Source organism: Pteronotus mesoamericanus, unplaced genomic scaffold, assembly GCF_021234165.1.
Source record: "Pteronotus mesoamericanus isolate MK-2021 breed Mesoamerican mustached bat unplaced genomic scaffold, CSHL_Meso_final contig_100, whole genome shotgun sequence".
NCBI lineage: Eukaryota > Metazoa > Chordata > Mammalia > Chiroptera > Mormoopidae > Pteronotus > Pteronotus mesoamericanus.
The window spans coordinates 19,081,204-19,108,543 of NW_026554999.1; the positions used below are offsets into that span (position 1 = coordinate 19,081,204).

Genomic DNA, 27,340 nt, shown 5'->3' on the forward strand with positions numbered 1-27,340 from the left:
GACTCTAAGGGTTCCCCCAAGACTTGTAGCCCAGAAGCCGTGGGCAGCAGCAGCTCCACCAGGGCTTACCTCCTGTTCCTATTTCCAAGACTCCCCTTTTTTACTCACTTCTCACTTCTCAGTGAGCTAAAAGAAGCCCCACCTTGCCCCACTTCTGTCTCTTTGACCTTCACTTCCCAGTGAGCTAACAGCAGCCCCACCTTGGCTCACATCTTTCCTATAACATTTCTAGGGGGCCAAAGCAGAGCACCGCCTAGGCTCTCTCGTTACTTTTTCTATCCTAAGTCCTTCCTTTGTTTCACTGTTCCCAGCTTTAATAAATATACTCTCAAAATCACCTGGGCTCACGTTGTGAAATCTTTCCTACATGAAGTCAAGAACCCACACACTTCAGGCTGGCCTGAGGCAGATCCACTCCAGGACAGACCCTGTCAGGTAACACTACCAGTAAAAAGACTTTTTTTGATCAATTAGATGAGTGTAAAAGTGTTGTTGGTATTTCATGTGGTGTGGCCCAATCAGCAAGATTTTACGTTACATGGCTTTACAAAAACCTATGAACCTTTGTAACAGGTATTTATGTCATATTTACAAGAGTTATCTTAACACAAGCTATAGATATAAAATATTTTTGAACTATTATAACTTATATTTTTCCTCAACATAATCAGGACATATGATATACTTTTTTCTACAATAAAATTATTAATTGTGGGCCAATCAGAAACAAATTAATTTCCATATCACAATTGTAGTTGGTGGCATTTTTAATAAAATAGGAGAGATCTCATCAACATTCTTGGAGATAAATGATAAATTCAACAAATTAAATTTCTTTTGGTAACTACTGAATCTAAAAAATGAGCTACCTCTATATATAAAGAGTTGGTCCTAAAATTAGGATGGTCAGAAAAATAAAAAATTAAAAACTAATTATTAAAAATAGTTCAAACAATATAGAAGGTAAATTAGTAGCCCTATTTAGAGGCATGGACTTTTTGATTTTGTTTTTATTTTAGAGAGAGAGAGGATGGGAGAGAGAGAGAAACATTGATTTGTTGCTCTACTTATTCATGCATTCATTGGCTGATTCCTGTATGTGTCCTAACTGGGGATCAAACCCACAACCTTGGAGTATGGGGACAATGCTCTAATCATGATCTTGATTAAAAGATCTTGGGTTTGAGTCGTCTACTTCCATGAAGTCCCTGTCTCTGCATTAGAAAGGTCCTGGAGACCCTGACTGAGTCACTGAGTATAGTCTGGCAAGTGTCTATGGTGGTTATTGAGACTTTTTGATGTTCCTTCTAGGAGACTCAGTTTCTGATCTATAACTTGTAGCAGGAACCTTTAGGCAAGAGTAAGGAAACAAAATAGAAACTCCTTTAGGCTGATAAAATCAAATGGCTCCTGTTAATTTAATTTAATAATCAACAATACTAGACTTAGGAAAGTGGAATTCTCTGTTAAGAATAATACATACCAATCTATAAAGATTTAGTCACTTATTTATACCATAAAGTGTTATGATAACTATTCCCAGTTGAAAATGGTATTTAAACCTGGGGAAACAAATTGTTCATCAATCTGTATGTGGCTATTGTTTTGGTTGTTGCAGGTCAACATGACAATGTCTGTTCTCAGACAAAATAGTACATAGTCCCTGAAACATATTAATATCCAAACTGAACTTCCCTTTTGATGTGTCAGATTTAATTTATTTTCATCTGGGTTTGGAAAACAAAAAACTTTTCTTAATAATTTAAGTTAAATAAAATTCAGAAATAAATCACACCCCCCCCCCTATTATTTTTTCTTTAATAAGAAGCAAATTTCTTGGCCAAGATGGAGGTATAGGTAGATACACTTCTCTTCCTCACACAACCAAAAGAAGGACAACAATCAATTTAAAAAACAAAAAAACTACAAGAACTGCCAAAAAACATCAAACTACATGGAAGTCTGACAACCAAGGAGTTAAAGAAGAAATATGCATTGAGACTTGTAGGAGGGGCGGAGATGGGCAGCTGGGCAGAGAGGATGTATGGCAAGGCAGTGGCAGCCCCACATTTGCATGTGGATAAACCCAGAAGAACAACTGGGGAACGAGACAGATCACACAACCCAGGTTTCCAGCAGGGAAAAGAAAGCTTCAAAACTTCTGGCTGTAAAAACCTGTGGAGGTTTTCCTCTATCCACGGCAACCCAGGGGGACTCTGTGGAAACAGGGTACCCCCATCAAAAGGGTCTTCTTTAAGTTGAAGGGAAAAAAAAGGTCAAAAATATGAATAATAAAAAGGCAACAAATACATATCTATCAACAATTAGTTTAAATGCAAATAGATTAAATGTTCTAATCAAAAGACATGTGGTTGCTGAATAGATAACAAAAAAAACCCTTTACATATACTATCTATAAGAGACTCACTTCAGACTGAAAGGCACACACAGACTAAAAGTAAAGGGCTGGAAAAGATTCTTCATGAAAATAGAAACAACAAAAAAGCTGAGGTAGCAATACATATACCAGACAAAATAGTCTTTTATTTTTTTAATTGTATTTTATTGATTATGCTGTTACAGTTGTCTCAATTTTTCCCCTTTGCCCTCCTCCACCCAGCACCCCCCATACCCCTCAGGCAATCACCATGCCACTGTTCATGTCCACAGGTCATGTGTGTAAGTTCTTTGGCTACTCCCTTTCCTATACTGTTCTTTACATCCCCATGGCTATTCTGTAACTAACTATTAGTACTTCTTAATCCCCTCACCTCTCACTCATTCTCCCGCACCACCCCTCCCATCTCTTTATATCTATCTTTGGCTTTTTAATTATGATGATTCTTGGAGTGGGCCTTTCTGCATCCATCTTGTTTGAGACTCTCTGTGCTTCCTGGACTTGCATGTCTATTTCCTTCACCGAGTTAGGGAAGTTTTCTTTCATTGTTATTTCAAATAGATTTCCAATTTCTTGTTCTTACTCTTTTTCTTTTGGCACCACTATGAATCAAATGTTGGATTGCTTAAATTTGTCCCAAAGGCTGTTTACACTGTCCTCATTATTTTGGATTTTCTTTTCTTCTTCTTGTTCTGATTGGTTGTTTTTTGCTTCCTTATGTTCCATTGATCTGATTCTTACTTTCTTTCATTTTACTGTTGTTTCCCTGTAAATTGTGCTTTATTTCAATTAGTGTGTCTTTCATTTCTGACAGGATCTTTTTTTATGCTGTTAAGGTCCTCACTAAGTTCCCTGAGCATCCTTGTAATCAGCATTTTGAACTCTGCATCTGATAGATTGCTTATCTCCATTTCACTTTACTCTTTCTGGAGTTTTGATCTGTTCTGTCATTTGGGTCATGTTTCTTTGCTTCCTCGTTTGGCAGCCTCTCTGTGTTTGTTTCTGTGTATTAGGTAGAACTACTTTGACTCCTCGTCTTGGTAGTGTGGCCAATGTAGTAGGTGTCCTGTAGGGTCCAGTGGCACAGCCTCCCCTAACACCCAAGCTGGGTACTCGAGGTGCACCCTTCACGTGGGCTGAGTACACCCTCCTCTTGTAGCTGAGTCTTGAATGCTGTTGGCAGATCAAAGCGAGGGATTTACCCAGGCCAGTCAGCTGCAAGGATTAGCTGTGACCAATTATCACAAACCTCCCCACCCTCTGTGGAGGATCATCTGTGCAGGGGCCGGATGGTGGTACTCTGATGTGATCTGTAGCTGTCCACTGGGTGCACTGGCCTGTGGTTTCCCAGGTGGTGCAGACCAATATCAGCCCCCATCTGTGTTTTGCCCAGAGCAACCCTGCCTGAATTGTAGAGCAATCTGAGGTGGCTGCTACTTGTGCTGAGCTTAGAGATTTCCAGGCAAAGCCAAGCTGTGAATCTAGGTCACTAGTTCCAGGCATGGGGCTCACTGAGGCCAGCTGCTGCTTGTTTGAGAGGATTTAGGAAGTTTTGAAGCATGAACCAAAACAGCCATTCAAAAACAGCTTGGGTGGGCCTGTAAGTTAGATGCAGTGGAGTGTCTGGGGATTTCCTAGCAGATCAAGCAGTGTTAACCAGGTTGATGGGGTCTTAGATACAGCATCAGTCTGCCAGCTCTGTTGGGGGAGGGTTTAGAAAAAAGACAATGGCCTCTGCTCATCTTGAGGGCAGATACCTTAACCTCCCCCTGCATGCCACTGGTGCCCCTAAGCCACAACCCCAGTACCGGAGCCCAGAGGGAGTAAGTCTGAGTAGGTGAGTCCTTATATTGGTTCTGTAGGAGGAACTGCTTGGGGCACCAGGAGTTTTTTCCACTGACTCAATCTCCACTGGGTTTTGCCACCGTAAGTTATGGAGACCTATCTTCCTGGCAATGGAACCCTGGACTGGGGGCCTGGTGTGTTGCTGGGACTCCTCACTCCCAGGATATCCCTCCTGAAATTTTATCCACCACACATAGGTGTGGGACCAGCCCATTCTGCGTCTTCACCCCTCCTAGCATTCTGGATGGATTTGGTTTCTTTAATTCTGTAGTTGTCAGACTTCCATTCAACTCAATTTTTATTAGTTCTGAGCAATGCTTGTTCTGTATCTTAGTTGTAATTTTGTTGTGGTTGTGCAGAGAGGTGAGACATGTCTGCCTACACAACCATCTTGAATGGAAGTCTCCAAAACAGTCTTTTAAAAAAAAGGCTCTAACAAAAAAGACAAAGAAAGACCCAGCAACTTGACTTCTGAATTTTTACCTGAAGAAACTCAAAACACTAAATTGAAAAGACATAGGCATCTGTTCATTGCAACATTATTTACAATAGCCAAGATATGAAAGCAACCTAATTGTCCATCAATAGATTAATGGAACCCTGGTCAGGTAGCTCAGTTGGTTGGAGCATTGTCCCATACACCAAAAGTTTGCAGGTTCACGCCCCAGTCAGGGAACATGCCTAGGTTGCAGGTCTGTCCAGAAAGTATCTAACCATGCACTGTGAAAAAGGGATATTTATTGAAATTATAAAAGAAGCATCGTACATAGGACAGTGACACCTCAGTCCCCTTCAAAGTAAGCACCTTGGGACCTCACACAGTTCTCCCAATTGCCATCAGCTTCTCCACTGTATTTTCCTGAATCGCACCAATGGTCTGATATCTCTTCCCTTTCTAAGGTGATTTTAGTTTTGGGAAAATCCAGAAGTTGCAGGGCCCCAAATCTGGGCTGTAGGGGGCCTGAGTCACCTGAGTGATTTCATGTGTCATCAAAAAACTCTGCACAAACGTGAAGCATGAGCAGGTGCATTGTCGTGATGAAGCTACCAGTCACCAGTTTCCCTTAGCTGTGGCCTTCTGAATCATTCCAATTGTTTCTGCAGAGGAATGTTCAAGCTTAATGCAAAATTTGATGCAGATTCATTGCTCTACTCACTCAGTCATTTTTAATGTGATGGCCACATGGGACGCATGCTCACTCAATGGTGTCTACCATCCCCCACTGACTAGTACAGTGAAGTCATCATTGTTCACACATACACATTCCAGTCCACTCTCTATGGCTGCCAGGTTACATCGATGTCGTACAAACTGTTTTCATTATAATAACAATAGCTGAGCTTTTTCTGTACACGCCTCGTGTGTGTATGTATATATATTCAGCTAAATTTAGATTTCAGATAAATAATGAATTTTTTACTGTAAGTAAAAATATTACATGGGACATACTTATACTAAAAAATTATTAAATCTCTTGAGGGCCAGCCCAGAAAGGGATTTATTAGACCTGTGTTTCTGTCTGTTCCCTAAAAAATGCTCCCTTGCAACAATCAAAACAAAAATTACCAGATGTACCGGCAAATACGTTCTCCCATTCTGTGTGCTGTCTTTTTATTTTGTTGATGATTTCCTTTGCTGTGCAAAAACTTATTAGTTTTATGTGGTCACATTGTTTATTTTTTCTTTTGTTTCCCTTGCCTGGGGAGATATATCTGATAAAATATTGTTATGAACAATATCCAAGATTTTGCTACCTGTGTTTTCTTCCATGATTTTTATGGTTTCAGGTTTAACATTTAAGTCTTTGATCCATTTTGAATTTATTCTCATGTGTGGTGTAAGAAAGTGGTCCAGTTTCATTTTTCTGCACATATCTGTCCAATTTTCCAAACATCATTTATTGAATAAACTATCTTTAGTCCATTGTATGTGCTTGCTTAGTACGTTGAATATGAATTGACTATAAAGATGTGGGTATTTTTCTGAGCTCTCTATTCTGTTCCATCAATCTATGTGTCTGTTTTTATGCCAGTCTCAGGCTGTTTTAATTACTATGGCCTTATAGTAAGTTTGATATTAGGTAGCAGGATTCCTCCAACTTTGTTCTTTCTCAAGATCGCTGTTGCTATGCAGGGCCTTTTGTGCTTCCATATAAATTTTTGAAATATTTGTTCTAGTTCTGTCAAATACATCATTGGAATCTTGATAGGGATTATGTTGAATCTATAGAGTACTATGGGTAGTGTAGACATTTTAATGATGTTAATTCTTCCTATCCTTTAACATGGTATGTGCTTCCACTTATTTGTATTTCTTCTGCTTCTTCCAAAACTTACAGAGAACTTACAAAACTCAACACCAAAACAACACACAATCCAATTAAAAAATGGGCAAAGGATCTGAATATACACTTCTCCAAAGAGGACATACAGATGGCCAAGAGACATATGAAAAGATGCTCACTGTCATTAGTCATCAGAGAAATGCAATTTAAAACCACAATGAAATATCACCTCACACTGGTCAGAATAGCTATCATCAATGAGTCAACAAACGAGGAGTGCTAGTGAGGATGTGAAGAAAAGGGAATCCTTTTGCACCATTTGGTAGGAATGCAGATTGGTGCAGCCACTGTGGAAAGCAGTATGGATTTATCTCAAAAAATTAAAAATGGATCTTCCTTTTGATCCAGTGGTCCGACTTCTGGGAATATATCTGAAAGGACCCAAAACACTAATTCGAAAGAACATAAGCACCCGTATGTTCATTGCAGTATTATGTACAGTAGCCAAGATTTGGAAGTAACCCTAGTGTCCATCAGTAGATGAGTAGATAAAACACCTATAGTTCATTTACACAATGGGACACTACTTGGTTGTAAAAACGAAGAAAATTTTACCCTTTATAACAGTATGGATAGATCTAGAGAACATCATGCTAAGTGAAACAAACCAGTCAGAGAAAGACAAATACCATGCGATTTCACTCACATGTGGAATCTAATGAACAACCTAAACTAACAGGGAAAATTGGGACAGACTCATACATAGAGAGCAGGATGCCAGTTGGTGGTGGGGAGGGGAGGTGGTGGAGGGGTTGAGCAAAAAATGAAAAAGGACTCATGGACATGGACAACAGTGTGGTGACTGTTGTGGGGAGAGGGGTATAAGGGGACTAAACAGTGATGGAAAAAAATACAATAAAAATTAAATTAGAAATTACCAGGAATGAAAAAAATCATTTGATGATAACAAAAGATAAAGAGGTTTAATAAAGGGTTGCATAATGAACTTTATGAAGTTTTAATCTAAAGGAGAACCACAAAAGAGCTTCCTATAGCCTAAGATAACAAAATACAACAATGAAACTCTACAGAAATACTTGAAGCTCAGTAACATACCCAGCAGCAAACTGGAAGGTATCAATAAAGGGCACATAGTAGGTCAGAATTGAATGTTCAAGAATTGAGAGTCCTGTGGCACATGGACCATGTTGCCACCATGTGGGACCTTTATTTTGATGAAACTTTAAAATAAGAAGGCTGACTGAAAGACAAAGCTCTGTTTATTACACTTTCCAAGCAATATGGACCTACATTCACTTGGAAATACAGTCTTTCCCAAATAATGCTTTAGCCAGTTTTATATGTTACACTGAGTATGCACAGAAGATTCTAATTGGCTCTTACAGAAGGGGGAATAATTCAGATAGTCCCGTAGACCAAACACGAACAACTTCAGCAATCTATATGGCTGAGTTAGCCTGGGCTCCTGGCCCCTGACATGATTTTTTAAGTTGATGCATTATATATATACCATAATAGCCACCCTTTTAAAGTCTACAATTTAGTGGCTTTTAACATTCATGAAGTTGTGCAACCATCACCACTTATTCAAGATCATTTTTCTCATCCCCCCAAAATACTCTGTACCCATTAGCAGTCACTCCCTGTTCCTCCCTCTCTTTAGCTCCTTCCATTCATTAATCTTTTTTTAATTGATTTTGAGAAAGGGGAGAGAGAGACGGAGAATTTGGTGTTCCATTTACGTATGCATTCATCGATTGATTCTTGTATGTGCCCTGACTGGATATCCAACCCGCACCCTTGACTTAACAGGAGGATGCTCTAACCAACTGAACTACCAGGCTGGGCCGCTGGCAACTACTAATATGCTTTCTTTTTCCATAAACTTATGTATCCTGGACATTTTATATATAGTAAAATGAATCACATAATATGTGACCTGCATATAATATCCTGGCATCTTTCACTTAGCATAATGGTTTCAAGGCTCATCCACGTGAAAGCATTTAACAGTGCTTCATTTTTAAAGGTTGAATGATATTCCACTATGGATATACCACATTTTGTTATCTGTTGATCATGTGATGAACATTAGGATTATTTCTACTTTTTTGACTATTATGAATAACACTGTTACAAATAGTCATGAGCAAGCTTTTGTATGGAATGTTTCTTTTTTTAATCCTCACCTGAGTAAATGTGTATTGATTTTAGAAAGAGAGGAAGGGGAAGAGAAAGACATTGATATGAGAGAGAGACATCAATTGGTTGCCTCTTGTACGCACATGACAGGGGATCAAACTCACACCTAGGTATGTGCCCTGACTGGGAATCGAACCCACGACCTGGTGTATGGGTTGATGCTCCAACCAACTGAGCCACCCAGCCAGGATTGGACATATGTTTTAATTCTTTTGATTATATACTTAAGAGTGGAATTTCTTTTTTTAATTATATTTTATTGATTATGTTATTACAGTTGTCAAAATTTCCCCCTTTTTACCTCTTCTCCCAGCACTCCCCACACCCTCAGGCAATCACCACACCATCGTTCATGTCCATGGGTCATGAGTGTAAGTTCTTTGGCTACTCCATTTCCTATACTGTACTTTATATCCCCATGGCTACTCTGTAACTATCTATCTGTACTTCTTAATTCCCTCACCTCTTTACCCATTCCTCCACTCGCCTCCTCCCATCTGGCAACCGTCAAAATGCTCTTCATAACCATGATTCTGTCTTTGTTCTTTTTGTTTGCTTAGTTTGTTTTTATAGATTAAACTCTTCATAGATTTTATTATTCATAGTTTTGGTCTTCTTTTTCTAAAATAAGTCCCTTTATCATTTCATAAAATAATGGTTTGGTGATGATGAACTTCTTCAGTTTTTTCTTGTCTGGGAAGCTCTTTACCTGCCCTTCGATTCTAAATGAGAGCTTTGCTGGGTGGAGCAATCTTGGCTGTAGGTCCCTGCTTTTCATGACCTAGATATTTCTTTCCAATCCCTTCTAACCTGCAAAGTTTCTTTTCCAAAATCAGCTGAAAGTCTTATGGGAACTCCCCTTAGGTCACTCAGTGCTTTTCTCTTGCTACATTTAAGATTCTCTCTTTATCTTTAACCTTTGACATTTTAATTATGATGTGTCTTAGAGTGAGTCTGAGTAGGTCCATGTGTGAGTTCTTTGAGAGGAACTGCTTGGGACCCCAGAAATTTCTTCCACCAGCTCAATCCCTGCTGGTTTTTGCAGCCAGAATTTATGGGAACTTATCTTCCTGGAACTAGAATCTTGGGCATGGGGGCCTGGTGTTGGGCTAGGACTCCTCATTCCCAAGATATTCCTCCTGAATTTTTATCTATCACATGTGGATGTGGGACCAGCCTGTTCCACATCTCCACCCCACCTACCAGTCCAGATGGATGTGGTTTCTTTAATTTCGGAGTTGTTGGACTTCCATTCAATTCAATTTCTGACAGTTCTGAGTGATGGTTGTTCTATAGTTCAGTTGTAATTTTGATGTCGTTGTGTAAGGAGGCAAGCTATGTTTATGTACACATCCATCTTGACTGGAAGTCTCTAAGAGTATAATTTCAAGGTCATATTGTAACTCTATATTTAAACTTTTAAGGAGCTGTTTTCCAAAGCAGCAACATCATTTTACTATTCCACAGCAATGTATGAGACACTAAATATATTTACAGACACTAAAATATATCATGCTTTCTTAAAGAGACATTCAGAAGCCTCCGAAATGAGGCAAGCACAGATTGTTCATGTGAACTTCCACAAGGGATAACAGATTCCATCTTCATAGTACAACTAGAAAATTTCAGAATTATCTCTGACCTATCAGAAGTCACATATGACTCCACTTCTGTTCTGAAATCCCAAAAAACTAGTTTAAATTCATTGACTAGAGTTGTCACAGACAATCATATACCCTGTGATTTCCTCTTGGTCAACCAAGGAGAAGTCTGGGCTATAGCAAATACTACTTGCTGCATCAATTTAATACTCCAGGGAAAATATAAAAAGCCACCTGACTCTCTGCAAAAGGCTCATCTGAATTCTGGGACATATTTTTATTGTCCAGATTTTAATAGCATAGGTCCTTGGCTCTTAGGCCTATCAAAAGACTAATAGTCATTTTGATTCTGATAATTGCCTATGTTACGATTGGCCAATATAGCCTGTCCAGATTTTAAGTACTAGTAGGGCAGCCATTGTCACAACAGATATTCCAATAACTCATCCTACAACAGAAGAAGAAAAGATTAATCCTGGTTCAATTAGAGACTACATTCAATTATATAAGTTGATGTTCTTTTTTTTAAATTAATACATTCTAATCAAATAGTAACAGCAGTAAATAAACTCTTTGCAAAGCAGGCAGGTATCCCCCTATATCTGGAAGAAAATTAAGTCAAAGTTTCTACATGGTAGAAGGGAGATAACAGCTGATATCTATGGTTAGACAATTCAAGGACAACTTGGAAATTTCTAAAGCCATTAAAAAAAAATGGCAACAGGTGGGGACACAGCTACTTCAAAGGATAATATGTCTATATCTACATGGTTTTATTATAGGGGGTGTGTGGTACCTGTATAGCATGACATTATTGTCTTTACCCTTAAAGGAAAGACAAAGTCTTTTCTGTTTGCACCAATTTAAAATATTTTTTGAAGTGATGCTCCCTTAAAATGGATTACCACAGTACTCATTCACACGAGAGTTCATATATGTAGTAAAAAGATAAATACAGGATTTCATAGTCACTTTTTTGGTTGATTTGGTAAATTGCATAAACTGAAAGATCAACACTCACAAGCATATCTGATCAACAAAACCCCTAAGTACATCAGAATGCAAAGCATAACATGTCCAAAATAGACTCGGATCACCAGACATATAAAATTGAAGTTAAGCCTTTGTTAGTTTCCTTCCCCTTCAGTACTCCTCCATGGAATTTTTTCTCTACTACTGGTGCTTGCATCTTGAATCAGAAAGAAAGGAATCACAAAAGACAAGGCATTCTGATAAAAATGTTACTTCAGCCTTTACTTAGGACATTAAGTTTTTAACTTAAAAGATCAACTGATCTTAGACTTAGGAAGGAAAGAGTTACTCAGGTGAAAATATTTGAGGAAACTTTACCTGGCTACCTCGTCACACATTTAACTTAGATTGATTCAGCTGTTCTTAGAATCCCGTGTTGCTATCCAGAGCAGTCACTCAAGTTTTGGCTTTTTCTTTTAAGTAGCTTCATTCGGAGGTACTCTATATGAAGCATGTTTAGAAAAAAATAAACACTTAGAGAATGTAATACTTTAGCCAGGATGAAGCCGTCAGTAGATATACTTTGCCTCCTCGCACAACCAAAAGAAGGACAACAACAAATTTGAAAATAAAAGATAACTAGAACTGGCAGGAAATCAAACTATATGGAAGTCTGACAACCAAGGAATTAAGGAGGAAGCATTCATCCAGACCGGTGCGGGGGTAGGGAGGGTAGATGGGCAGCCAGGGCGGCGAGAACATATGGCTAGGCAGTGGATGGAGGGTCAGGTGGGCAAGGCGGAGGCTGGCAGACTGGGCAGTCACACATTTGTGTGTGGATAACCAGGAGGAACAGCTGGGGAGTGAGACAGACCATGCAACCCAGGGTCCCAGGGCAGGGAAAGAAACCCTCAAAACTTCTAGCTGTAAAAATCTGTGGGGGTTCCAGTGGTGGGAGAAACTCCCAGTCTCAATGGAGAGTTCTCACAGGGTCCTAGAACGTACACAAACCCACCCACCTGGGAATCAGCACCAGAAGGGCCCAATTTGCTTGTGGGTAGCAGGGGAAGTGACTGAAAGCCAGCAAGAGCTGAGCAAGTGGCATTGTTCCCTTTCAGACCCCTCCCCCACATACCGGGTTACAACACAGGGACCTGGGTTGCTCTGCCCTGGCAAATACCTAAGGCTCTGCCCCTCCCAACATAACATGCATGCTGAGGCAAAGAAATATAGCCCAAATGAAAGAACAGATCAAAGCTCCAAAAACAGAACTAAGCAATGAACAGATAACCAACCTTTCAGATGCACAGTTCAAAACACTGGTAATCAGCATGCTCACAGAAACGGTGGAGTATAGTTGCAAAACAGAGGAAAGAATGAAGGCTATGCAAGGTGAATTAAAGAAAAATATACAGGGAACCAACAATAAAGGGAAGAAACTGGGATTCAGATCAATGATTTGAAGCAGAAAGAAGAGATAAACATTCGACCAGAACAGAATGAAGAAATAAGAATTCAGAAAAATGAGGAGAGGCTTAGAACCCTCTGGGATAACTTTAAATGTTCCAACATCCGAATCATAGGGGTGCCAGAAGAAGAAGAGCAAGAGCAAGAAATTGAAAACTTACTTATTTGAAAAAATAATTAAAGAGGAGTTCCCCAATCTGGCCAAGGAAATAGACTTCCAGGAAGTCCAGGAAGCTTGGAGAGTCCCAAAGAAGCTAGGCCCAAGGAAGCACACACCAAGATACATCATAATTCCATTACCCAAGATTAAAGATAAGGAGAGAATCTTAAAAGCAGCAAGAGAAAAGGAGACAATTACCTCCAAAGGAGTTCCCATAAGACTCTCAGGTGATTTTTCAAAAGAAACCTTGCAGGCAAGAAGGGGCTGGAAAGAACTATTCAAAGTCATGAAAAGCAAGGACGTACAACCTAGATTACTCTATTCAGGAAAGCCCTCATTTAGAATGGAAGGGCAGATAAGTGCTTCCCAGACAAGGTCAAGTTAAAGGAGTTCATCATCACCAAGCCCTTATTACATGAAATGTTAAAGGGGCCTATCTAAGAAAAAGAAGATCAAAAACTATGAACAGCAAAATGACAACAAACTCACAACTATCAACAACTGAACCTAAAAACAGCCCTGGCTGGTGTGGTTCAGAGGACTGAGTGACAGGCCGTGAAGCAAAGGGTCATGGGTTTGATTCCCAGTCTGGGCACATGCCACGGTTGAGGGCTAGGTCCCTAGCTGTGGGCATGTGAAAGGCAACCACACATTGATGCTTCTCTCCCTCTCTTTCTCCCTCCCTTCCTCTCGTGCTAAAAATAAACAAACAAATAAATAAAACAACTGAACCTAAAAACAAAAACAAACTGAGCAAACAGCTAGAACAGGAATAGAATCAGAGAAATGGAGATCAGCAGGGAGAAGGAAAGGGAGGGGAGAAAAGGAAAGGGAGGAGGGAGAAGAAAAGGGAGGGGGGAGAAGAAAAGGGAGGGGGGAGAAGGAAAGGGGAGAAGGAAAGGGGAGAAGGAAAGGGGGGACGGGGGGAGGGGGGAAGGGGGAAGGGGGAAGGGGGGAAGGGAGGAACAGGGGGAAAAGGGGGAGAGGGGAGGGGAGGGGAGGGGAGGGGAGGGGAGGGGAGGGGAGGGGAGGGGAGGGAGAGGGGAGGGGAGGGGAAGGGGAAAAGGTATAGGGAATAGGAAGCACAAATAGTAGGTACAAAATAGACAGGGGGAGGTTAAGAATAGTATAGGAAATAGAGAAGCCAAAGAACTTAAATGTACTCCCGGTGGGCATGAACTAAGGGGGGAAGGGGATGCTGATGGGAGGGGAGTGCAGGGCAGAGGGGAATAAAGGGGAGAAAAAAATGGGACAACTGTAATAGTGTAATCAATAAAACATATATTTTGCATATGTCTAGGTTGCAGAAGCCCCGGTGGGGGGCGCTGGCGGGGCAACCATATATTGATGTTTACCTCTCTTTCTCCCTCCCTCCCCCCTTTATAAATAAATAAATAAACAAACTAAGAAATCAAAGAAACACTTATACGTGGAATTTATATTGTTCCAAGTAATCCTTCAGTCTTGTTGGTCAAGGCAGTCCCCGGACGGTACCTGTACATTTGTTTATGGTGAGTCTACGGAGGTGCTGCAGAGGTGGTGCGGCTGTGTAGAGCGGTTTGATCCCATGGAGGTGAACCGTGCAGTTGGTTGGGGGAGAGGGGTGGGACTGAGGCCTGACCTCTTATCTTTGAACATCTGAACAAAGTAGTCGATCAGATGAACCACACTGTTAAATTGTTTAAGCTTGGACTTGAGACATATGATAGAGTCCTATCTGAATTTACCATCCTGATATTCTATTCGCAGATTAGTTGGTCCAGCTGATGTTTTAGCAGATATTGTTAGTAGGTAGTCTGAATGCGAACTATCTCTAATCAAGAAAGTTCCTTCTGGTGCCTCTTTTAATTTCTCTTTGGCTTCATTAACAGTCATAGTTCCCCAGTACCACCTTGTTTGAGCTCCCGCAAGGCCTTCCCCAGAAGTGCCGCCTCCGGGGACGGCTCCTCCGAGGGCTTGGCGGGCCCGCATCTCTACTGTGCCATTCACGGAGAGCTCGAGGCACCGCAGGATCCTGAGCAAATGGTCACCGCAGCAAATACAAATGGCCGCCTGAGCTGGGGTCAGAGAGGGGCACGCATCATTTCTGAAAGTCAGTGGAACCCCAAAACACGTCCCTGCGCAGTATCCAAAATGATGGTGGAGGGGGACTGAGTCGGGAGTTGCTGATTCTTCCTCTCCCAGTCCCGGTGGGCAGATAGAAAAGTCTCCCGCAGGCGCGGTCACCCACAGTTTGCCTGCCACCTGCCCCCTGCTCCGGCCCCATCTCCTCCAGCGCCCCGACTGCAGGCACAGAGGATTCTGAGGCGATGCGCCCAGGGCCCCGTTGCACTCCGTCAGCGCCCCGCGCAGCGCCGGTAGCGGCCGGCGGGCGAGGAGGCTCACGCGCTTCAAGGGAAGCCCAGGACCTGCTAGCAGCAGAGGAGGCGGCGGCGGCCGCGAGACTTGGCAAGAGTTAAATATCGGTCAGGATGCTCTTCTTAATTCGCAAAACTTTGGCAATGATGAAAATCTGGATATAATGGATGAACGTCCTGAGGCCTAACTTTGTCTGTACTTGACCAAAAAGAGGGACTGAGAAGGAACAGTTCCTGGTCGCTGGAACTGATGTGATGCTCGCAGTAGCTAGCATCAATATTTTTAAAACCTGGTTTGATGCTCAAAGGCCACTTTGTTCTCCAATTCTTTTATCATAGAACACCACCGTCACACATGGTCATTCTGAGAACATGAGAGAATGAAACAAAATAAGGCCACTTTCAAAGAGATAGAAGTAGAATGGCTGTGAAGAGAGGAATGAGTTATTGTTTAATGGGTATAGAGCTTCAGTGTTTCATAATGAAAAGAGCTATGGAGGTGGGTGATAGGGATGATTCCATAACAGTATGAATATATTTAATACCACTGAACTGTATGCTTAAAATGGTTAAGATGTTAAATTTTATATTATGTGTATTTTACCAAAATATAAAAATGTAAAAAAAAACCAAGACTACTTCATAGCTTTGTCTAAGCATAGGTAAGAGCAACATCGTGGAACTACCCACCAAATACCCAATCATAGAACTGTCCCCATTTTCTGACAGTATCCAATCTGGAGCTAACTCCCCTAAATCTCTCAACTAAAGCCTAAATCCTATAACGTTTTTTCTAACATCTTCTTATCAAGACAGCCTGCAGTTCCCTGTGGTCTGTGGTCTTCCTCACTGCAATAAATAATAAACCCCATTTATTTGATTATAGATGTGTTCCTCACCGTCTTTTGCGGTAGGAAATTGACTACCTGTGAATTATTGGGTTAGGTAAAAAGTTTGTTTTTTTCCCATAAGATGGCTCTAGTAGCACTTAGTTCTCCTTAACTTCATTAGAAACAATTTTGTTAGATTGTATCCTGATAGCTGTCATATCAGCGTGCACTTTTAAAAAGTTATCAAAACTGGTGAATTTTTGTGTAGCTATTTAACATTGAAGATGGAAGAAAATACACATTTCTGCATATTATGCTTCATTATTTCAAGAAAGGTAAAAGTGCAACTGAAATGCATATAAAGATTTGTGCAGTGCATGGAGAAGGAAGTGCTATGACTGATCAAATGTGTCACATGTGGTTTGCGAAGTTTTGTGCTGGAGATTTCTTACTGGATGATGCTCCATGGTTGGGTAGACCAGTTGAAGTTGATAGCAATCAAACGAAGACATTAACTGAGAATAATCAATGTTATACCACGCAGGAGATAGCCGACATAGTCAAAATATCCAAATCAATAAAGTTATTGGTGAAAATGAAAAATGTATCTTTTGGCCCTGCCTGGTGTGGCTCAGTGTAAAGAGCACTGGCCTTTGAACCTAAAGGTCACTGGTCTGATTCCCAGGCAAGGGTACATGCCTGGGTTGTGGGCCAGGTCCCCAGTTGGGATTATGTGAGAGGCAGCAGATCCCTTTCTCTCTCTCTCTCTCTCTCTCTCTCTCTCTCTCTCTCTTGCACATCGATTTTTATCTCCCTCCCTTCCCCTCTCTTTAAAGGTAAATAAATAAAATCTTAGAAACAAGGAAGGAAGAAAGAAAAGAGGCCCTGGCTGATGTGGCTCAGTGGATTGAGTGCTGACCTGCAAACCAAAGGGTCACAGGTTCAATTCCCAGTCTGGGAATTGCAGCCCAGGTTCCCAGTGGAGAACATGTGAGAGGTAACCACACATTGATGTTTCTCTCCTCTCTCTCTCTCCCCCTCCCCCATCTCTAAAAAATAAATAAATAAAATCTTCTTTAAAAAAAGAAAGAGAAGAAAAATGTATCTTTTATTTTATGGAAAAAACCATATGGCCTTTTTTGCCAACACAATATATTTCTAAAAAGCAAGGAGAAATTCAAGTTATTTATTCTTTTCTTCATTTTTATCAAGTAAGCATTCTTGTAACCACACCCAGATTTAGAAAAAGAACTATCAATCTTCCTAGAAGTCCTCCACATGTCCCATTTCATGGGACCTACAAAGTGTATCCATTCTCCAGACTCTTATAGAAATAATTTCTTTGTTCTTTATAGACTTATCACCAAATGTGTATTGTTCATCTCCTAAATTTTATGTCTTTTAAGTCTCTTACAAGCTTGTCTATGTACAAGTTTTCCTTCCATCTCTTTATTTTCCTTATAGTTATCTGCTGAAGAACCCAGGCCTTTAGACTAGAGTCTTCCAAAGACTGAATTTCCTGATTGCACAGTTATGTTTCCATTCAGCATGTTTCTTCATTCTCTAAGTGTATTGCAAATTGGCAAATGGAACCAGAGACTTGGTCTTACTCTGGTCAGTCTCTTGCAATATGGCAGGTAGTGTTGGGTTCTTTCATCAGAAACCACGCCTGGCTTTCTCTGCTTTTATGTTAACAGTTGTTAGGTGCAATGCCCAGATCCATTAATTTATTGGTGGCTGCAAAATAGTGACAGTCTAATTCTATTGTTTGTTTTTAATTTATTAATTGGAATACTTCTATTAAGAGATACTTTTTACGTACTATTAATTACCTATAGGTATAGTTCATGTAGAAAAAGTAGAATAAATGTTTGATTTTGGCTTTGTTTTTACACTTTTCAAGATAGTAGATTGGTTTCTTTGAAGGTAACCAGTTAATTTTTTTAATATCTTTTTTTTAGTTGACACAAAGGCAATTTATTAACAGAATACAATAATGTGAGGACTCCTGTTCACAGAAGGTGACCTCCCTTCCTGCGGCTGCTGTCGGAAGGGATGGGGGTGACATCCTCAATCTGTCCAATCCTCATTCCTGAGTGGGCAAGTGGTCTGAGAGCTGACTGGGCCCCTGGTCCAGGCAGCATGGTCCTATGTCCTCCTGTGGCCTGAAGTTTGATGTGGAGAGGAGTGATACCTGGCTCCTTGCACCTCCGGGCCACATTCTGGGCAGTCAACATGGCAGCATATGAAGAAGACTCATCTCTGTCAGCCTTTGCCTTCATCCCACCAGCCACACGGCAGATGGTTTCCTTGCCAGGAAGATCAGTGACATGGACAAAAGTGTCATCGAAGGATGTAAAGATGTGACAAACACCAAATACATTTTCTCCTTCAGCCACCTGAGGTCCAAGGCTGATGACCTGTTCTTCCTTCTTTTCCTTCCCCTTGTGAGGTGCTATTTCTGCTTGTTGGGTCCAGACTCCGCCACCAAAAAGAGAGAGTGGGAGAGGGCTGGGCAACAAGTCATGTTCTAATTTTTTAATATCTTTATGAACCCATGGACTCAAACATATTTGATGGATTTTAATCAATGAAAATATTATTATGACACTCAAACTTTTCTACCTTTGGCCAGTTGGAGCCTTTGCAGTAGACTTCTGAATAGCTTAATCTACTCCTGTTCATTTTGTGGTGTCTTTACTCTGTGGTATATGCAGCTGTTTCAGGCTCATCCTTTACATTTCTTCCCTGAATCTGTAACCAGTATTTCTCTAAGGAACCCTGGATGGCACTCAAGGTATTAGGAATGTGCATTGTTGTGAGTTGGTCATCGTTTCTAACACTTAGAAATATACATTGTGTGTGTGTGTGTGTGTGTGTGTGTGTGTGACATACATACTTTTTAACTTAACCTTTTCTACATTACATTTGTATCTCCTTTTTTCTACCTAAAATCCTGGTTCTCAAGGATATAGGAGATTATGAATTAGAACAACCTCACTATTAATTACTAATTTGTTTTATCACATATTACACTATATTCTCAAAACAGAAATACTAATTATCATTACCAATATGATTACTGAGAACAACTTAAATTGTTGTGCATGTTACCCCCATTTCTCCTTCACTTATTTCTTAGGAAAAAACATTGACAAACTTTTTCATTTTTAGTGTCTTAATTAGTTTAAACTGCATAATTCAGTGGTTTTTAGTATATTAAAGAAATTATATATGCTGTACATCTGAAAGTAATACAAAATAATATTGATTGTAAACTGTAACTGAAAAATAAAAATTTTTAAAGATTTTATTTATTTATTTTTAGAGAGAGGGGAAGGGAGGAAGAAAGAGAGAGAGAGAAGCATCAATGTGTGGTTGCTTCTCACATTCCCCCTACTGGGGACCTAGCCCACCACCCAGGCATGTGCCCTGACTGGGAATCAAACCAGCAGACCTTTTAGTTCACAGGCCAGCACTCAATCCACTGAGCTACACCAGCCAGGGCAAATTTAAAAAAAAAAAAGAGTTATACAATCATCACCATTATTTAATTCCAGAATATATTCTATCGCCTCTGTACCTTCCTCTCCCCTCTCTCCTATCCCCTGGCAACCACTAATGTATTTTCTCTCTCTCTCTATGGATTTACATGTTTGGGACATTTCATGCAATGGTCTCACCGATGCACCTCCGCTTGCCTAGGCCAAAGAGAATCACCTGCTCACTCAGTGCCTTGTTGACAGTGCCATTGGGGGTGAGAAAGCATTCTGGCCGGAACTCGGATGGGTTGTCCCAATATGATTCCATATTGGAATCATACAATATGTGGCCTTTTATGTCTGGTATCTTTCAGTAAGATGTTCTCATGTTTATCTATGTTACAGCACATGAAACTAGTTATTAATATTTTTTAATCCTCACCCAAGGATATTTTTATTGATCTTAGAGAGGAAGGGGGAGAGCAAAAGAGAGAAACATTGATGTGAGAAACATCAGTTGGTTGCCTCCTCTACACACCCTGACTGGGGATCGAACCCACAAACCAGGTATGTGCCCCAATCTGGAATCAAACCCAAAAATTTTTGGTGTATGGGACAACGCTCCAATCAACTGAGCCACCCAGCCAGGGCAAGTTATTTTAAGTAAAAAAATAAATCAGTACAAAAATGATTGGGCATCAAATTCCTCACCCCCTACATAAAGAGGCCTGCCCCAGCTAACTTCGCTTGTTTCCTGTAGGGTCCTGAATGCATTGGTGAGTGGGAGCTATCTACCCCTGTCAGAAAGCGGTGCATGAATGACACTTGCTGGCCCCTGCACAGTGCTTCTGGAAGATAGCTGGGCTGGGACTCGCATCCCCAGATACATCTCCCCTCACTCCCTCAAACCAAAACAGCTCCTGGCTGCATGAGTCTAGCCTCTGCCCCTACATGGTACTGCTCTCTGCCATCCCAGGTGAACAGGGGATTTCAGTGTTGAAATCTGGGCCACCTGCAACTTATGGGGCCCAATAATCAAAGGCCTTTTTCTCCATTTGTGACTAGCTTTAGGTTCTGATATGGATGCACAGCCTGAGCCGGGCCTGACCCGTAAGAAACAGACCACAACTTTTGAGCTGAGAACCTCTCTCTCTCTATCCACTGACCAGGGCCTACCCTGCTGGACTCAAGTGAGACTACCTCTATTCTTTAAAGGAGGGCTCTGTACAGCTGTCCCCAAGACCCAGAAACCTTTCCCGCTACCCCTACCCACCCAGGCTCTGGGCCTCACCCTCCAATATGCATTTGCCTTGTAGAATCCTGATGGCAATGAGGAGGAGGATGTGTTTATGAGTCAGTTCCTCCAAGCCACTTGGGAGGCCCCCAAAGACAGGGGTCATGTTTTATTCACTTTCTATCCCCCTTCCACCGTGCCTGGTCCAATGAGTGCTGTTTATCAATAATCACTTAGTAGGGAAGAAGGCAGTGTCCCCATCCAGACTGTAAGCTGTCTGAGAGCAGTGACTTCACCTCCTAGCCGCCTCCTCCTCTTCCTCCTTCCACAGTAAAACTAGGCAAAAGATTGGGAGCAGGACAGGAATGTAGACAGGTGATGGCTTCATTCAAGATTCAAAAATCTCCACCTGTAGGACTTCTGCATATCTTTATTTAGCTCAGAAAGATGTTTCCTACACATTTCCAGGTACACAGGTATGAATTTGCTCTATTGTATTCAATAAATTGTTCTTAAGCTTTTACATATGGTAAGTGCAAACATGCAAGTACAATGCAGGCTAAAATAAAAAACTCCTTGCATACAAACATTTTTAAAAAGACACATTAACACAGGTCATAGAGAAAGGACACCAACAGATAGTGATTGAATCACATTCCCCTCACCCCCCATCTGGTCCTGGTGCCTAGATATAGGACTCTCTCTGCCCTGTGTTCTTCTAAGACACAGGTCCCCAGCTCCTCCTGGACAGGAACAGAGGCCTCATAAGGTCAGGAGGCATCACTGTTCCTGCCTGAAGAGAGGAAGGCAATGTCCTCAGGCACAGTGTCCCAGGCCCATGTAGTCGGATTCCTCAGCCTTGTTCAAGTAAGGAGACCACCTTTGTGCCAGTATCCTGGGCTGCCTCTTTCACTCTTGATGGCTCCCAGTTGTCAAAGAGATTGTATAGGCCTCGATGTGGCTTGTTCTAAATGTTTCTCAGGCCAGTCAGCCCCCACAGAGAGCCAGCTAGCTGTTGGACCCAGGCCTTCCAAAGAGCTCTTCAAAGGTTTCCAGAGGCCAGGGAACCTCCTGACCCTGTCAGACCTCCTAGCTCAAGCACTACTTCCGAAGGCTTCATTGCTCCTGTGTGGCCCCTACAGTGTCTACTGTCTGTGTTCAGTATGCAGAGGGGAAAGTCCAGCGTAGGAAGCAGACATGATCCCTTAGGCTTGCCTACAGCCAGACAGCAAAAAATCAGCCAGTCCAATATCTGTGGCTTTCAAGCCAAAACTTAGAACCCCCTGGGCTCACCTTGGCCTATCTGGGCAGACAGGCCAAGGGATACAGGTTCAAGGCCTTACTTTAGTCCATGTACCAGAGCAGGGCTGGTGGAAGGAAGACAGTATGTGAAATAGGGGAATCTCATTGTGACCCTGATCTTAACTGAGCTTTCTCCCTCCCCAGTACCACCAGAAACACAAGTCTGAGAAGCTTTTACAGGTACATGGCTCTGCAGGGCTCTCAGCTCCCTAAGAGCGAACCTGCATCTGAAAGTGCTCGCAGCGGACATACTTCATGGTAAGCCCGTAGATGGGGGTCATGTCCACCTTCACACCTGGTGGCATGCTGAATTCTACCTGATGCAATAGGATGGCCAGGAAAAGAAAGATCTCGAGGCGGGCAATGGTCTCACCGATGCACCTCCGCTTGCCTAGGCCAAAGAGAATCACCTGCTCACTCAGTTCCTTGTTGATAGTGCCATTGGGGGTGAGAAATCGTTCTGGCCGGAACTCGGATGGGTTGTCCCACAGTTTCCTGTAATCAGAAAGAGGCAGCTGAAGTGACAGCCTGGAGACTCAGAAGCATCTAGTGGGTTGCATCCCCGCCTAAAATAGCAGGGGATAACCAGGAACAGCAGGGTATGAAGCTCAGAAGAGGGTGGTTTCTCCTGTCCCTCTTCAACTTACTGGTCATGGTTGACCTGCCACTGGTTCACAAAGACACAACGCCCCTTGGGGATGTAAAAGCCTCTCAGACTCGTGTCTCTGGTGGTACTGAGGAGGGAGAAAGTTCAGTCAAGCTCAGGGCAACAGTGACATCCCCCTACCTTCCCCACCATGTTTCCCCCCACCAGCCCTTATCAAGTGCATGAACTGAAGTAAGGCCCAGTATCAGACAGAAATAGATCATAGGGCCTCACCTGTGGGGGATGGTGAAGGGGACAAAGGAGGAGTGTCGGAAGGTCTCCAAAATAAAGGCCTCCATATAGGACAGCTGGGGTCTGTCAGAGAGCCGGGGCCGCCGCGCCCTCCCAATCACTGTGTCTGTAGAGTACAAAGGACCAGACAGGTGAAGGGGCCTCCCAGGCCTTGGCTGGGCCCCTGCCTTAAGCACTTCGTAGGAGGCCACCACCTACCGAGCTCCTCCTGGATCTTTTTCTGCACATTGGGTCTTGTCACCAGGTACAAGAGGCTCCAAGAAATGGCAGTGGTGACTGTATCAAACCCTGGCCAGAGAAGAAGAGAGGGAGAAGTTAGGCAGTTGGTGGGTTAGGACAGTTGGGCACAAGAAAGGCAAATGGGGTAGCTCATACCAGCTCCAAAGAGGTCCAGGACAATACCAACGATCTGGTCTTCCGAAAGCTGGATATTGGCATTTTCATCCAGCCTCTTGTCCTGACAGTACTCGATCAGACTGTCTGTGATGTCCCGGATGTGGCCCTGGGTAGGGAAGGTACACAGGTGAGCGAGATCACAAACCCAGACCTACCTCTCCATCCAGACCTGGTCTCTTACTATCCTGAGCACCTTTATTCAAGAGATGACCCCCCACCACCACTTGCCGAAGGCTGCCACCCCAGCTTTCCTCTGCTTGTCCAGGGCTCTCTTCTGTCCCAACTTAAGGGACACCTGACACACAGAGTCTGGTATCACTTTCATGGGGACGTGCTCTTTACCCTTTTCTTCCCCATAAGGCCAGGAGACTAATGTTTTAACTCTTCCTTGTCCCTATAACTGTCCTACAGTCCTGTATGGAGTGGCTATTCAGTAAATATTGCTGTCTAACAGAAGGATAAAAGGGATGGTCAATAAAAAGTTCTATTTCCTTGCCATGGATGAAGTCCCCTCTACTACTACCTTCAAAATCTCAGGGTGAAGGCCCCTGAGAGTCTGCTAAACCCCAGGCTGTTCTAGTTATCTTGACCTCCTGATCCCTGGCCCTACCTACTCCTCACCACCCACCTGCCTCTCCCCAGCCTGTACCTTCTCAAATGTTTTATAGTGTTTCTTAATCATGTTCTGCATGAAGATGAAGAACTTCTTATTCACGTCCTTGAAGATACTCAGGGCAGGGTTGGGCAGGTAACGGAGGAAAGGAAGAAAGTCAACCAGGTTTCCGGAAGAAGCCACCTCCCCAAACTCATTATTCATGTTGACTAAAGTAAGTAGTTCTTGGTCATCATGGTCATAGCGCTGACCAAAGCACATGGTACAGATGACATTGGCCACTGACACCACTATACACCTGTAGGGGTCAAAGTGTCCAACCCCTGCCATCAGCTCCTGGAACTTGCTAATGAGGGCCTCAGCCTCACTGCTCACGTGTTCCTCCAGGTAGCAGGAAGATGAGGAAGCTGGGTCTGAGGCTACGGAGAAACTCTTCAGGGCACTCTGGGCCAGGCGTCGGCGGGCAGCCCACACTGGTCCAGAGTCTGGGTTAAAGGTCAGGCTCTGGCCACCACTGATGAAGGTGAAGCTGTAGAGGTCAGGCCGGCCCTTGAAATCGTCACCCTGCCGCACCAGGGCCTGATGGATGGTGTCCAGGCCACTGAGCACCAGCACAGGTACACGGCCAATGCGGATCTCCAGCACGTCCCCATAACGCTGGCTCAGGCGCGACAGTGCCAGGTGCGGGTTCTTCCCCAAGGTCAGAATGTGACCAAGCAGGGGCCAGCCCCAGGGCCCTGGTGGTCTCTTCAGGCCTTTGGGGACCTGAGGCTGCCAGGTCCTGACCACCCAGAATACCAAGCAGAAGATAGTGGAGGCCAGTAGAAGCTCTGTGGTCGAGATGGGGATGGAGAGTCCAATCACAGAAAACATGATCAGCGTAGAGATGGCAAGGTGGCTGCTGCGAGGTGGCAAGAGGGAAAGATCATGACTTCATACGGGGGAATGGGACGAACCAATGTCTTAAAGTAACAGCATGTTGGTCAAGGAAAGAGAAAACGTCATCTAGAATCGCTAACTGGCTATGAAGGGGAGAAGGAGGTGGGAGAAGGTGTTGAGCTGCCCAAATTGCCTAATTCCAGAACACCCTTTCTTAACTGTGCGCCAGTGTTTCCCAATGTCACTCTGCAATTTCAGTATACACCTGTACTATTATTTCACATTTTTCTAAAATCAACTTTAAATCTACCCACTTAGCATTATCCCAAACATATCTGTATGAAAGTACAAGTCTGATTTTTCCCCTAACATGTTAAAATAAACACATAGCTGACATGTATCACCTAAATCTCCTTGAGTACTACGCACCACACTTAGGGAAATGTTGCTATCAAAGAACTAGGCATCATCCACTCCTTTAACCTCATTTCACATTTGGAGAAAGTTGACCTTCAGAAGAAGCATTGACTTGGCTAAAGTCACCCAGCACTCAGTGTTTGAGCTAGGACTCAGGCCTCTTAGGGAAAATTCCCTGGGAGGTTTCCAGCTCCTGTCATAGCTACCTCCTTTTGAAGAGTGATCCCAGAACCCTCAGGACTCTCCTGCTCAACCTCAGGGTCCAGGGTGTCCTGCCAGGCCCTGGGACAGGGTAGGAAGGGGACAGGGTATGGGAAAACCACTGCCTAAGCCACCAGTCCCAGCTCTCTGAATTCAAGTGACACATAGTATAAAAGCAGCTGGAGACCAGCTAGATTGAGGGTCTGAATCATAGATATCTAGGCCAGGGTTTCTGTTGGGCTCAATTCTCAATGAGGGAATAGTTTGGTTCTCCCCCAGATGCCATTCACCAGAGAACAGAGAATAAATGGAAGGCTCCCACCAGAGCCAGGGCTGCAAGAAAACTCCAGACTGCCATAAGGGAAATTAAGAATGGATCTGAACTTAATGGAGGCTAAGACAATGCTTTCTAGGTTTGGTCTAGGAAATGTGTGCAAATTCATAGACTACTGTCTCAAGGCATCTGGCTCTGACTGGGACATCTTCCTGGTGCCCTGGACTGAAGGACAGGAGACTCAGTGTTTCAGGCTCAATGGCGTGGCCTTGGACTGGTCATTTTACCTTTCTGGGCTCCAGTTATGTCACCTGAGAGAGGAAGTGTCTGATTCAGGGTGCCCAGCTGGATCTCAGAGAAAACTCACATATGGCCTGGGGAACCTCACAACCTGACCAGTGAAGTTTCCCCACAGGAGAGCCACCCAAGATGGGAAGGTTGGTTGTATGGTTCCTACCTCAAGTACTATAGCTGTCTGCCTAGGGAGGCTTCCTCGAGGAGCAGGATTCCAAAGCACACATAGAAAACCCTGGGTCCCTAACTGAACTGGAGACACTGCTAGGCCTTGGTGTACCATGGTGTCTCCTTGCATATATTGGGTGCCCCAAGGACCTCTGGCCTTAATAAGACGGTAGGAGGCCAAGAGAAATGTGAGCAATGGTCCAGCTCCCTTGGAGCTGAGAGTCTATCACACTAACTGCTTCCTAACAGAGGCCAGAGTAGACAGTCAATGGAATAGGGAGGGTCCCTGGGCAGTGCCCAGGACTCCTGCTCAGAGCAGCTTCTCTTGTCCAACTCAGCACATCTCAGCTCTGACAAGCCATGCCGTGGGGGGTAGAGGCAGCCAGGGGTAGCTTTTAGATAAAACAGGTACAGCTTGGAAGAACACAACCTGCCCCCTCCATTCACCCTGACCTCCCAGGGAGAAGCCCTACCTCATCACACAACCTAAAGAGAGGCTGTATATGGACCCAGCTTTGGAAAACTGTGTCCTTATGCCAGCCAACCAGGTGACTCTGATGGGGAAGACCCTAGGCATTCAGAGGATCAGTGGGGCTGAAGCAGCAGCCTGGGTCCTGGAGTCGGGAGAGAGACATCTGCGTCTAGGGTTCTGGACTAGCTGTGGGACATTGGGCACGTCCTGCCTTTCCCTGGACTGCTTGGTCACTAAGACCGTTACTAGCCACCTTTTTTGAGGTGCTAGACCAGTGACGACCTAGGAAGACCTAGAAGCATCAAAGTTTTCCTTTTATTGGAAGGGAAGGGGCAAGCCAGAAGTCCCCAGCACTCACCTGTGGCTGTGAAGAGGTGCTGAACTGAGCTGGGAAGAGTGGTCTCTGGAGCCAGGACCCCAGAGAAGATCAGGGAATGCTCCAAGGAACTGTCACCTTCAGGGTGAGGGTGAAGGCACAACCAACTTTATAGGCGGCTAGCGCGTCTGTGGCCACGCCCCCTGGCTCTAGGGTGGGACAGAAGGAGCTGAGGCTGAGGGGGAATGGTAGCTCT

At 43.2% G+C, this 27,340-nt stretch overlaps 2 protein-coding genes and 1 pseudogene across 2 annotated transcripts; all 3 read right to left on the bottom strand.

Annotated features, from left to right (window-relative positions):
* Positions 1-14,374: 14,374 nt before the first annotated feature.
* Positions 14,375-15,217, bottom strand: LOC129074970 (suppressor of cytokine signaling 2-like; annotated as a pseudogene).
* A 2,922-nt stretch (positions 15,218-18,139) lies between these two features.
* LOC129075038 (40S ribosomal protein S14-like) lies at positions 18,140-19,948 on the bottom strand. Its single transcript, XM_054579036.1, has 2 exons — positions 19,859-19,948; positions 18,140-18,759 (listed from the first exon to the last, which is right to left on the bottom strand). Exons 1-2 carry the CDS (start codon positions 19,946-19,948, stop codon positions 18,151-18,153), a joined length of 699 nt encoding a protein of 232 aa, XP_054435011.1. The 3' UTR covers positions 18,140-18,150.
* Positions 19,949-21,266: 1,318 nt separating this feature from the next.
* On the bottom strand, positions 21,267-27,268 carry LOC129064162 (cytochrome P450 1A1-like). The gene is made up of 7 exons (XM_054565257.1): positions 27,127-27,268; positions 24,100-24,964; positions 23,430-23,556; positions 23,253-23,342; positions 23,037-23,160; positions 22,804-22,890; positions 21,267-22,651 (listed from the first exon to the last, which is right to left on the bottom strand). The coding sequence occupies exons 2-7, from the start codon at positions 24,934-24,936 to the stop codon at positions 22,366-22,368; spliced, it is 1,551 nt and encodes a 516-aa protein (XP_054421232.1). The 5' UTR covers positions 24,937-24,964; positions 27,127-27,268; the 3' UTR covers positions 21,267-22,365.
* Positions 27,269-27,340: the final 72 nt, after the last annotated feature.